Below are 13,513 nucleotides of genomic sequence, written 5' to 3'. Positions count from 1 at the left end.
ATTTTCTAGTTTGGGAATTACTTGCACCAAGAGCTGCAGACAGTGATGATGGTCCCACCGATCGATTTCATTTGATTTGGTATTATCAGACCAAATTAAAATCAAGGATGGGAAGCACATGGCAAATTGATCAATGAGGATGGGATTGATCTCTTGGAAAGAGCCCAAGCAAAGCTGAGTGGGGCTTTTCTGGCCTCTCTTGATGACTCCCTACAGTTAAAACCTTCCCAAAATGCTGAAATACAACCTAAGCTGCTCTTTAAGACCAAGCAGGTTGGTGCACGACTCTTGCAAAGGTGTTTTTTGGGTTCTTTGGTTTTTAATTAACTTGGTAAATGCCAAGGTGGCCACTGTGGTTTCTGTTTCATTTCCTGGGCTGCTCTGATCAGATGGGCACACCAATCCTTGCGTTACTGGCTTTGCTGCTGGTCAGCCCCGGAGTCGGCAGCATCTCCTGCCTTTGGGAGCAAGTCTGGGCTGCTTTATTTCTTGAGCCACATATAATTAGTCACGAGCTGCAGAGCTGCTCAAACCCAAGTGGGCTGTGGCTCAGGACCAGGCTCTTTCACGTTTTAATCCAGCCTTACCCTGGCGCGGTGGTGCAGCTTTTCCCCCGGCCGCCTGACTCAGCAAGTCCCGGCTTTCGCCATAAACCGGCTTTGAGGTGCCTGGTCCTGGGTAAAATGCCCCATGGCAGGGCTGGCAGGGGATAGTGGTGTCCCAGCAGAGCTCCTCCTGGGGCAGGGGCTGCTTCTCCTTCTCTTATAACATACTCTGTATTGGTGAGGTCACACCTCGAGTGTTGTGTTCAGTTCTGGGCCCCTCAGTTGAGGCAAGAGATTGAGGGGCTGGAGCGGGGCCAGAGAAAAGCAACGAGGCTGGAGAAGGGACTGGAGCACAAGTGCTGTGGGGAGAGGCTGAGGGAGCTGGGGGTGTTTAGCCTGGAGAAGAGGAGGCTCAGAGGTGACCTCAGCACTGTCTGGAACTGCCTGAAGGGAAGTTCTGGCCAGGTGGGGGTTGGTCTCTTCTCCCAGGCACTCAGCAATAGGACAAGGGGGCACGATGGGCTCAAGCTCTGCCAGGGGAAATTGAAGTTGGAGAGCAGAAAAAAATTCTTTGCAGAGAGAGTGCTCAGGCATTGGAATGGGCTGCCCAGAGAGGGGGTGGATTCCTCATCCCTGGAGGTTTTTAAGCTGAGATTGGCTGTGGCACTGAGTGCCATGATCTGGTAAAGGGACTGGAGTTGGCCCAAGGGTTGGACTTGATGATCTCGGAGGTCTTTTCAAACCCAATCCATTCTATGATTCTGTGATAAAGAGCGATGGCTTAGAATGGGAAATTTGGAAAAATTTCTCCATGGAAAGGCTTGTCAAACCATGTCGAGGGCAGTGGTGAATCCTCCTGGAGGGATTTAAAAGATGTGTGGATGTGGCTCTTGGAGATATGGGTTAGTGGTGGCCTTGGCAGTGTTAGGGGGTTGGTTGGACTTGATAATTTCAGAGGGCTTTTCCAGCCTTAATGATGCCATGATTCTGTGACCTGCCCCATCATCATGGACTTTTCAGCTATCCCTGAACCTGACTCGGGGGCTTGTTCTCTGCCTTATCACCACCACCTTTCCTGGTGCTCCAGCCTCATGACTGAACCTGGCTGTGGCCTTCATCTCCTTGGCTGAGGGTGGGGGACAGTCCCTGGCTGGAGAGGTCCTGCCCTGGTTTGACCTGAACGTCTCCCATGGGAAGGACCTGACATCCGTGTGTCGGGCAAGTACTCGGATTCCTCAGGAAGGAGGTGTAAAACAAAACCAGCCAAAAACCTGCTTTGCAGAGGAGTTAAGCAGCTCCTAAACCTCAAGTGAAGCAGGAAATTTGATGTAGTCTAACAGAGCCAGGTTGGCCGACGTCACGATGAATCCAACAGCATGCGAATGGGAAGGAGATCCAAAGATCCAGGCGGGCTTGGAAGAGCCTCAACCTCTGTCTAGAATATACCCATATATACATTTTGGGTTTATTTTATTTGATTTGGTGAAAACTGTTCCAATACCCCAGCCCTGATGAGGACTGCAGTAGGCACATGCTGCTGAAGGCTTTGCTGTAAGAACAGATCCATATGTCCTGCTGGGGCTTTCCAGGCAGCAGTTTGACAACGGGCAGAGCTGGAGGAAGGAACGCACGCGTGCGTGGTGGAGGGAGCTGGGAAAAATGCCTGGCTGGGGGAGCTGCCCGTGGGATGGAAGCCAAATCCTGGTGATCCTTTTCCTTGCCTGAGGTCTGAGCCGGCCGACGCAGCAGGGTATGAGAGCTCAGGCTGCTGTAAGGGGGATTTGATGGAGTTTGGTGTTAATTAGGAGCAGGTCGGTAGCCAGGACAACATTTCCAGCGATGTTTGCTCTCTCATTGATCTTCCCTGTGTTTGGGAGGTGGAGTTGTAATGCTTTCCAGCTTCTCCTCCAACGGGGTTCCCCTGTGCTAATTCCCAAGCATTTTGTGGGGCAGAGGATGGTTTCTTTTTCCTTCTTTTTCCTGCAGATCTTGGCATTAGTGAAATGGCAGATTTCCTCACCGACACATGGGGATGGGATGGGGAGGGTGCAGGGAGGTGAAGCTGCTTGTATCCTGTATCCCTCGAGTCCAGGGCTCATCAGAACTCCTCACTGATGGGAAGAAAGAGTTTCATAACCATATAAAGACATAACTTGAATTGAGGCCACTTTTTTTTTGTTGGTTAGTTTTTCCCTAGTTTCTTTCTTTTTTTTTTCCATCTACAGGAGAAATTAAGGATTGTCATAGATGAACATGGTAAGGAAGCCCATCCCAGTGTCATGGAGTAGCATCAGGGCAGGTTTATTCGGGAAACTCTTCCCTCTTGTGTGTGTATGCTCTGCATCAATATTTAACAAGTGTATGTGGTGTGTTTGTCCACCTGTGCTTATATAAAACCACACCTTTTTTTTCCCTTATTTCTTTGTGGGGTCCAGGCTGGCCTGATCCGGACAGACAGCAATGAGTTCTTCATCGAGCCCCTGGAGAGGGGACAGCAGGACACGGAGGAGCACGGCAGAGCCCACGTGGTCTATCGCCGCTCGGCCATCCGGCAGGACGGCGCCGCGCCGCGCCACGACCTCCACCCCGAAGGTAGGGGCTGCTGGAATCTGGTCATTCCCAGCAATTGATAGTAAGTATTCCTTGTGGGGGCAGGATTTCTCCTTCTGTGTGCCCTCTGGCTTGTACATCTCGCTGGTTTTGACTGCCAGCAGGGTCGTAGGTGAGAAGAGAGGAATAAAAATGCTGGGCTTTGGAGGGGCTGCAGTCTTGTTTTAATCATCTGTGTTGTGAAATGAGGGTGGTGGGTCACTGAAAGTTGTTGCCCAGAGAAGGTGTGGCTGCCTCATCCCTGGAAGTGTTAAAGGCCAGGTTGGGCAGGGCTTGGAGCAACCTGGGATGGTAGGAGGTGTCCCTGCCCACCCAAACCATTCAGTGGTTCTATGATGATTCTATGAAATGTGGCATCAGTTAACAGATCACAGAATCGTTTAGGTTGGAAAAGACCTTTAAGATCACAGAGTCCAACAATTAACGTGCATTTTAGCGCTGGTGCTCCCAGTTCAGAGCCATTCCCCCAGCACAGAGCAACCAGTCAGAGTCAAATATCCTTTTGGCGTTAAATACCCTGTCTAGTTGGTGGGGGTTGGTCTCTTCTCCCAGGCACTCAGCAATAGGACAAGGGGGCACGATGGGCTCAAGCTCTGCCAGGGGAAATTGAAGTTGGAGAGCAGAAAAAACTTCTTTGCAGAGAGAGTGCTCAGGCATTGGAATGGGCTGCCCAGAGAGGGGGTGGATTCCCCATCCCTGGAGGTTTTTCAGCTGAGCTTGACCGTGGCACTGAGTGCCATGATCTGGTAAAGGGACTGGAGTTGGACCAAGGGTTGGCCTTGATGATCTTGGAGGTCTTTTCCAACCCAATCCATTCTATGATTCTATTTTCTCTGCCTCATTGCTGTTTTTATGGAGTGTCACCTCAGTGGCTGTTTGTTTTTCTGCCCTCCATGCCTTGCCCAGTGCCAGGGCTGCAGGTGGGTGATCTGCCCAACTCCCTGGAGCCGCTGACGGAGCGCTTGGGGGACACGGAGCGCAAGAGGCGCCACGCCAGGAAGGATGACTACAACATCGAGGTCTTGCTGGCCGTGGATGACTCAGTCGTGCGCTTCCATGGCAAGGAGCACGTCCAGAACTATGTCCTCACCCTCATGAACATAGTAAGGCTTGGCTTTGGGGGATGTGGCTCCCACCCTTCCCTTGGCTTAGTGCTCTTCTGATGCTGCAAATCTGTTACCCTGGGAAAATGTGGGTTTGGGAGGGGGAGAAGTGCCGCAGGAAGGGCTGTGCCTTCACACAGCTGGCTCTGGCATTTAATAGCTGTGGGAATGGGAGGGATGGAAAGCAGAGTCCTTTGGTGTTCATCATGTTCCCCTGGCCAATGTGTTGGTGCTGTCACTGTCTGTCACCTGAGTCTAAGAGCATCTTCTCTTTCTCCTGGCTGAGAACATCTCCTGCTCATCACTGAAATCTCAACAAATGCTAGAAAGGAGAATGGTTATTACTTATTTTGTTAGAAGTTATGGTATTTATTATTTATTTTGTAATGGTGATGTTGATAATTTATTTTGAATAACATTTGTTGATGGAGGAAGTACTTTTACAGCTTTTCAGAAGCTTTTTCACGCCTTTTGGGAAACCAGTGCACCTTGAGAGTTAGTTAGATGTGTTTGAAAAGGAGTTTAAAGCAGCTTTACTTTACAGCCCCTGTACCTCTCCTCACTTGGAGGGATGGAGCAGCCTGTGCTGCTTCCCTACGTGCCTTTTCTTTCCTTCTAAAGATAAAATCATCCATATTCCCTGAGTCCTGAGAGATGTGGAGGGATCAGTATTTATTCACATAGTCATCTCACAGGAGGTTTGCTCTGCCAATACACAAATGTCAGCCAAGAGGGTCTGTGTTCAAGGATCTCTTTGTCCCTCTCAGTTCTGTTTTGTTTTCCATGTTTTATCTTTGTTTTCCATGCTTTATCTTTGCCTCTGTTTATTTGTTTTTCTTTAAGTATTCTCTTACATGGTGGTGGAAACTGTTGGAAAGACTCAACCAGCTCAGGAATAACCAAGTTACAAGGATGCTTTTGGTTTTTGGGTGGTTGGTTGTTGTTTTGGATATTTTTTCGGGTAACGAAGGGGAAATTATCAACATGGGGGTAAGGACTTGCAGGATTAAGGGATGATGGGGTGAAGGATGAGTAATGTGGCCTCTCCCAAGTAGAGAAAATGTTGGTTTAAAGAAGCAAATGACTTCATTGTGATGTTTTATTCTCCAGCATGTTGTCCCAATGCCTGTGGTTGGACACTCAGCATCACTCAAATTCACTCTCTGAACATTTCTCCCTTGTCCTTACTGAATCCTCCTGCAAGGGGGGAGCCACAGAGTTCCCTGCTCTGAACTCAGGCTCTTCCCACGTTAGGGGGGTCGGAGATGATGTAATTTTTCCTTTCCCAACTTGGGGGTGGTGGGATGGACGGTTTGGGCGCCTGGGGATTGTCAGCTCTAATCAAAAGGTTGGTTTTCAGGCGCATTTCGTGGTTCCTACCCCGCGGGCAGGACTTTTCAGGGAGTGAATGCAGGGGATGCTGTGCTGGGAGAAGGGAGGGTGCTGCCTATTCAATTAAAGGCAGCACTGGAGACCATAATGAATTAAATAAAGGGGGGCAAAAAAGCAGCAGCAATAAAAGAGGGGAGGAAAAAAACCCCAGGATAATTCAGGAAACAAATACGTCCCCCAAGTGTTATTTCCTTTTATATATTCTTCCCCCACTCGCTTCCCTTTCTTTCTTTCTGGTTTTTAGTGCATTTTCTTCCCAGCTTTGCCATGACCTCCATCCGCCTCCTCCTCCCTTGGCGCCGCCTCATTTCCTTACCGGCTCAGATTGCCTCAAAATACCCGATTCAGCAGAAAAAAAGTGTCCTGCTTTCTGGCCTGGATGGCAGAGGGAGGGAGAGAGGAGGGTGGTGGGGAGGAGCGTGCTGGGACCACACAGCTGTACACTAATCCCATTACTTGGAGGTAAGAGGAAGGAGAAGGGGCTTGGCCAGCCCTCTGATGAGGAAAGGACTTAATGAGCTGGGCTGGAGTATGCTGGGAGATGCTGGGAAGGTTTTCCTGTCTAGGAGTTTTCCTATCAAGATATGTGAGTGGGCAGTGGGCTTGGAAGTTGATAATTAACTTCTCTGGCTCTTTCTGGGGTCTCTGTTGGGTGCTGAGACAGGGGTAGGACTTGTACCCCTTCCCAGCACTGCTGTAGGTGAGGTCCTGGGGCTCTCCCAAGACACAAACTCCATTATTAGGAACTCAGTGTTGGCTGAAGCTCAGTGATAAATGATTCGTCACGGAGAACTCTTTTTTAACAACCCCCCCCAACCCTTATTTCATTGCCAGAAATGTGGATGGTTTTCATTCAAGGGCACTGTGTCCATCCCAGGAAGCTGACAGGAGGATGACTGCTCCTTTTGTGCACTTAAGAGCTTCCCTGCAGGCAAGCTGCCTTCCCTGCTATCTCCCAGCCTGTATTCTCAGCCCATCCTTCCCTTCTTGGCTCAGATGCCACACAGGAATCTGGGGGCAGTTTGGAGAGAGTGGGAAATGCATCCTTAGCCATTGCTTGCCAAGCATATCTCAGTGCTCAGAGCTGAGCATTGCTGCGTCCACCATCCCGGAACCTGTTCCATCTCCCTGTCACTGGGCTCTTGGGATGAGGAATTAGTGATGTGGTGCCTGGGAGAAGCTATTCCATCACCTGCTTGCTGCCTGTGGCAGGGATTGCAATGTTATGGAAGGAAAATTAGCATCCCCCAGCCAGGGTGAGAGCTGAGAGCGAGTGCTGGGAACAGTAACAAGGGCCACCCCAACCCCCTGCAGCGCTCCAGGCTGGGCACGAGTGGCTGGAGAGCAGCCAGGCAGAGGGACCTGGGGGGACTGAGGGACAGGAAGCTCAACAGGAGCCAACAGTGTGCCCAGGTGGCCAAGAAGGCCAATGGCATCCTGGCCTGGATCAAAACCAGCGTGGCCAGCAGGCCCAGGGCAGTGACCCTTCCCCTGGACTCTGCCTTGGGGAGGCCACACCTTGAGTGTTGTGTTCAGTTCTGGGCCCCTCAGTTGAGGAAAGAGATTGAGGGGCTGGAGCGGGGCCAGAGAAGAGCAACGAGGCTGGAGAAGGGACTGGAGCACAAGTGCTGTGGGGAGAGGCTGAGGGAGCTGGGGGTGTTTAGCCTGGAGAAGAGGAGGCTCAGAGGTGACCTCATCACTGTCTGGAACTGCCTGAAGGGAAGTTCTGGCCAGGTGGGGGTTGGTCTATTCTCTCAGGCAACCAACATTAGGACAAGAGGACATGGGCTTAAGCTCTGCCAGGGGAGGTTTAGGTTGGATATCAGGAAGAAGTTCTTTCCAGGGAGAGTAATCAGGTATTAGAATAGCCTGCCCAGGGAGGTGGTGGATTCTGACCCTGGAGGTTTTTAAGGTGAGACTGGATGTGGCACTGAGTGCCATGATCTGGTAAAGGGACTGGAGTTGGACCAAGGGTTGGACTTGATGATCTTGGAGGTCTCTTCCAACCCAATCCATTCTATGATTCTGTGAACTGGGAGTGGATCCAGCACCCTGCAAGGGGGAGAGGAGAGGAAATACTTTGCGTCCTGCTCTGCTTCTCAGCCTCTTGTCATGCAGTTGGGCTCCTTGGTTTTCTCCTCTGGGCTTCCCACCACTCGTCCCTGATCCTCTCAAGCCTGGGGGTGCCCCCACTCCCATGGGAAAAGCCAAGCCCTGGGCTGTGTTAAGCCTGGCCCTGGCCTCAACTGCTCTGCTGGGTTTTTGTCGGATATTGCCCATGATTTGGTTGAGGATGCAAAGGTACTTGGTGTTTTCCTGTTGTTTCGGGTTACTAGGGAAACCCCATGAGTCAGAGCCCTCTCCAGGCTGGGACTTGCCTGGCTCCAGCTGAAATTATTGTTCCCAGGGGCTGAGCAACAAAGAGTGTCACTGAGACCCCATGGAGGGGAGAGGGTTTGGGGAAAGAAATTAAACCTTCTGCTGTAATTTTAACCTGGGCTTATCTGAAAAGCCAGACTGGAGTGTGGATTGCTCAAGGCATGAGCTTGATGCTGTTTCAGGAGGCCAGTGTAAAATAATAGGAAATTCTAATTCTTCTGGTGTATGAGTTTTTTGGGGGGGGTTCATGAGTCACCTCCTTGCTAACTGCTAATAACAAAAATACCTCTGATGTCTCATGTGTCCATGCACTTTTTCCCACCCTCTCACAGGCTTGTGTGCCTGTTGCTGTGTTTCTGGGACGACATACCTTGTTGATTAGAGAGCTCTGATAAAATCTAGAGTCGTGCCCTGCAGAGCAAACCCCCCTTCCCTCTGTTCCCCTGCACAGATAACATGGCTCAGCCCTTGCAGAGGTGTTGACAGCAGCTTTGTGCATCCCTATAGGGAATGCAAGCCCAAAAATGTGATTGGGGGACTTTTCCCTCCATTCCTAACCCCTCAACCCCAGTAAAGAGCCTCAGGGTGAATCCACCAGCGTGAAAACTGAGCCAGGGAATAAAAGAAAGGAGTTTAAAGATGACTTGGCTGTTGTGAGTAAGCGATCTGGGCTTTTGAAATGTCAGCTATTCTGCTGGTTTGGCAAATTCTTGTCGTGTCTCTCCCTTTGTTTTCCTTCCCTGAAGAACGGCGAGGTCTAGACCTCGTTGCCAGTGCGGTTTGCTGTCGGGATCTCACGTCTGGGGCTGCAGACTCGGGGCTGGCCAGAGGCTTGCAGGGGTTTGGGTGGGAGGCATTCCCTGCTCCCGGCACCAGCGAGGGGCTGAGGTGGGTCCCATGCACAGGATGAGCTCGTTGAGCACTTTGGAGAGGGTGCCCAGGGCTTTAATGTTCCTTTCACTGTAAAATATTTGTGCCATCCGTGTGGTGAGGATGGTCCTGTGGGCTGGTTTTCCCTTTATTCACTGTGAGCCTTAAGGGCTGGGCTGTTTGTCCGTGGAAAAATTCCCTTTTAAATGAAATAGGAGAGCATTTCTTGCCAGGGGACAGTGTGAAACAGGCTGGGCATGTAACCACAAGGGCAAGAGGGATAAGAAGATCTCTATCCTGTGTCTTCAGGGATGTGGATCCCTTTACCAGAGCCCTTTGTGAATAGGTATTTTTTTGGGGGAAGGGGTTTCTCTGAAGCCACTGACTCACATAATGGCATCTGCAGAGGGCAGGGGGAGTTGTGCCAAGCCTGCAGACTGCTCTCTGGGCCAGTTTCCATCCCCTCTGCTGGCCTGAACCAGCTCCAGGGTGGGCTGATGGGGAGCAAGGAGGTGATGCCCAGTTCTCCTTCCCAAGGCACTGGAGCCCTTGAGGGGATGCAGACCCTGCTTATTCCCTCCCCAACCCTAAAACTTGGGGACTGTGGGGTCACAGACCCCCAGCAGCAAACACTAAGCCCTTTGGATATGATTTCCCCCCCCTCAATCAATTATTTATGTCTGAGTGTTAAGTCCATAGCCTTGGGCAGTCTGGTTTCACATCTGCTTTCTGAATTAACCCTGAAGGTCACTGCTGGGCTGGTATTAGTTGGGTACAGATCCCTTTCTAAACCCTGGACTAAACAGGGGCTGGGGTTTAGGGTTAACCCTTCAGTTCAGAGGCTGAGGGGCTGTACCTGTGAGCTGGAGCAGAGTGGGATTTAGCACTGCTTTATAAGGAAGATTTAGGGGCTTAAATCCCACCTTGGAATATTAGAGCTTCTTTCTTGTTCTTAGTCCTTTAATGAGCTGTTTCCAAGCTGCTCCTGGTCCTGCTGCTTCTCCAGCGAGGCTGAGGAAGGATGTGCAGTGCTGACAGGGTGGTGATGAGCCTATTCATCAATGCCTGTAAAAAATACTGCCCCTCCCCAATTTTTTTTTCTCCTAGGGCAGCTAATGTTGTTTAGAGTGCATGGCTTGGGGCAGGGAGCTCCTCTCAGACCTGGGGACTGTTTGTAGGTCCTGCAGGTTGGAAGAGCCATTGCTGAGAGGAGGGGACTGCCTGCCATGGAGCAAAGAATCATAGAATGGATTGGGTTGGAAAAGACCTCTGAGATCATCAAGTCCAACCCTTGGTCCAACTCCAGTCCCTTTACCAGATCATGGCACTCAGTGCCACGGCCAAGCTCACCTTAAAAACCTCCAGGGATGGGGAATCCACCCCCTCTCTGGGCAGCCCATTCCAATCCCTGAGCACTCTCTCTGCAAAGAATTTTCTTCAGATCTCCAACTTCAATTTCCCCTGGCAGAGCTTGAGCCCATCGTGCCCCCTTGTCCTATTGCTGAGTGCCTGGGAGAAGAGACCAACCCCCACCTGGCCAGAACTTCCCTTCAGGCAGTTCCAGACAGTGCTGAGGTCACCTCTGAGCCTCCTCTTCTCCAGGCTAAACACCCCCAGCTCCCTCAGCCTCTCCCCACAGCACTTGTGCTCCAGTCCCTTCTCCAGCCTCGTTGCTCTTCTCTGGCCCCGCTCCAGCCCCTCAATCTCTTTCCTCAACTGAGGGGCCCAGAACTGAACACAACACTCAAGGTGTGGCCTCCCCAAGGCAGAGTCCAGGGGAAGGGTCACTGTCCTGGGCCTGCTGGCCACGCTAGTTTGGATCCAGGCCAGGATCCCATTGGCCTTCTTGGCCACCTGGGCACACTGTTGGCTCATGTAGAGCTTCCTGTCAATTAGTACCCCCAGCTCCTGCTCTGGCAGCTCCTCTGCTTGTGCTCCTTCCTTGCCTGTGTGCAGCCCTCCTCTTGCTGGCTGGGGCTGCCATGCGCCAGATTGTCATGGAAAACCCTTTTCTACTGCCTGTGGGATCTGCTGAGCATCCTGACAAAGTGTCCTGTGGAGCTGGGAAGGGAGAGGTCTGTGCTGCTCCGCTGGGTGCTCCCAGCCACAGCAAATGGCTTGGCCAGGAGCTCTGGCTGGCAGAGATGTCCCTAAGGCAGGAACAGGGTTCATCCTGATGGATTGAGGGGTCCTCAGGAGTGGGGAGCAAGCAGCAGAGGATGACCATAGAATCCTTGAATCATGGAATGGTTTGGGTTGGAAGGGGCCTTAAAGATTATCCAGTCAATACTCCTGCCATTGGAACACCTCCCACCAGCCCAGGTTGCTCCAAGCCCTGTCCAGCCTGGCCTTGGACACTTCCAGGGATGGGGCAGCCACAGCTTCTCTGGGCACCTGTGCCAGGGCCTGCCACCCTAACAGGGAAGAGGTTCATTCCAATATCCCATCTAAACCTGCCTTCTGAAGCTCCTGACAAGTGCCGGTGGTGAAGGAAAATGTCTAAAGGTTTAGGAAAGGGAAGGAATGGGTGTGTTTCTCCCCTTTTCCCCTGAACCATCACCCAGTCAAGCTTTGTCTCTTAAAGCACAATTTTAATTTCTGCCTCTCTCCCCACTTTCCCACCCTTTTATATTGACTCTCATAGGACACACATGAAGGCTGGAATATTTTTGTCAAGGGTCAAACTCCTGATGTGGGACTCCTTAGATCCACTAATGTTTTCACTGGGATGCCAAAGCCTCTTGCATCCCAAACCCCAGGCCTGAGCCTCACAGCCCTGGGGAGTTGCAGCTCCTTGCTGGGATGGATCCTTCATGCTTTGGTGGGACTGTAGGTCTGAGTAATATTTGCAGCTGCAACGCTGCACAGCTTTCCTCCCATCTGTGCACATCCCCCAAAAATAGAGCCAGGATCAGAAGAAATCCATCATATCCTCATTATTTTTCCAAAGTGCCTTTGAAAGGTGCAGGGTGAGGGAGCATCCCAACCGTGGGAACAAGGGGTGAAGTGAGGATGGGTGACCAGTGTTGTCTTTCCACACTGATAAATAAATAGCCCTGTGGCTCTTGCAGCCTGTGCATCCGAAGGGATGAGTTGATGGGGATGGACTGGCAGTTTATTGATGGATTTTATTTTTTGTTTAATCAATTTTGCTGCATTCAGGGCTCAGGATCTGCATTACCTCTCTGCATGGCTCAGAGCCACCCCACAGCAGTATTGGTTGTCGTGGGAAAACGTCAATGCTGGGTTTTTGGGTTTGAAAATGGCCTGAGTGGGTGTTTCAAACAGATACACAGGCTGTAAACTGGGGGGCTTGTATAACATCCTGGGATGTGGCTGACTTGGATTTGGGCAGCAGTAAAAGGGTAATTGTCCTCCATTCCTTGATATAAGCTTAAAAACCCAAAAGGAATGGGGAAAAAAATAGAAAAGCTCCATAAATCTGGTTTTATAATCTTCATCAAGTCCTGAAAACTGTGATAGAGCTGAGGCAAATTATTTGCCTCTTGGGCAAAGCTGTAAAAGTGTATTTTAATTTAAACATAAATTAATGTTTATTAACATTAATTGATTAGTGTTAATCATAATGATTGTAGTCAATATTAAAAATGGCTTTAATTTGGTGAACCCTCATTTGTGGAATTGTTCATTTTGGAGACTTCTTTGGGCCAAAGGGAGTCCCATTCTCAACAATCAGTGTGTTTTTTTCCTGGCTGTATTTTCCCATGTGCTTTACAGTTGGATGAAGGATCATGGCATCACATGGGCATGTGGCTGCCCACTCTGCCTCTCTGTGGCTGTCACCACACTTGGCTCTCAGAGACCTTTCCCACCTGGATGTCTTCTCTTGGTAGCACTTAGCAGTAGAATTTGTTTATTCATCCTGGAAACACAGAAGGAAAAGGTTTATAGCTCGTTATTTCCTTTGCAAGGTCATTTTTAATAGCCTGGGATGATAAGAAATCTCATTGACTCACAAACCTTCCCTGTTCTTTTCTTTGTGTTGTCTTCTCCTGGCATTTCTGAAGCCGTAGGTCAAGTTTGACTCACTGGTGTGACTGAATAATGCCTTTGCTTTGATACAATCCTTTGCCTCTCCTCAAAAAGCCATTTTTCCTTTCCACCAAGCAAAGGATGTTGGAGGCTGAAGCATTTCCATCCCTCTGAGGGTGGAAATATTCCAAAGGGCAATGGCTCATGGTGAGATGTGGTGGAGGAAACGGAGTCCACCTCCACTCTCTTGATGGAATGGGTGATGTCACTGACTGTCTGAGCCACCCATCCTGGGAAAAACTGGCTTCTTCCAGCTTGGCTTTTTGCCTTTGTGGTTTTTACACATGGAGGGAAAAATCCCACCACTGAGGGTGGGAGGAAAGAGATGAGATCTTTGCACCTGGTCTTGGAAAGCTGGGTCAGATGCTGAACGTGGGAGCGTGGAGGACAGGAGGGGCTTGAGAGCTGGGATAATCTTAACTTCTTCCCTGTTGTGTTTCCCTCCTTTCTTCAGGTGGATGAGATTTATCACGATGAGTCCCTGGGCGTTCACATCAACATCGTGCTGGTCAGGATGATCATGGTGGGATACCGGCAGGTAACTACAGCGCTCGGGCACAC

At 50.5% G+C, this 13,513-nt stretch overlaps 1 protein-coding gene across 3 annotated transcripts in view; it reads left to right on the top strand.

The window, feature by feature from the left end:
- The window catches only part of ADAMTS14 (ADAM metallopeptidase with thrombospondin type 1 motif 14), a 37,417-nt gene that overhangs the window by 5,471 nt on the left and 18,433 nt on the right, over nt 1–13,513 (top strand). For all 3 annotated transcript variants that reach the window (XM_071564017.1, XM_071564016.1, XM_071564015.1), the window contains exons 3-5: nt 2,981–3,137; nt 4,062–4,258; nt 13,407–13,490. In XM_071564017.1, the coding sequence (XP_071420118.1) occupies nt 2,981–3,137; nt 4,062–4,258; nt 13,407–13,490 (438 nt within the window). The remainder of the gene's footprint in view (nt 1–2,980; nt 3,138–4,061; nt 4,259–13,406; nt 13,491–13,513) is intronic.

This window comes from Pithys albifrons, chromosome 9, assembly GCF_047495875.1.
Source record: "Pithys albifrons albifrons isolate INPA30051 chromosome 9, PitAlb_v1, whole genome shotgun sequence".
NCBI lineage: Eukaryota > Metazoa > Chordata > Aves > Passeriformes > Thamnophilidae > Pithys > Pithys albifrons.
Note: the sequence above shows the minus strand (reverse complement) of the source record. Positions and strands in the feature narration are given on the sequence as shown.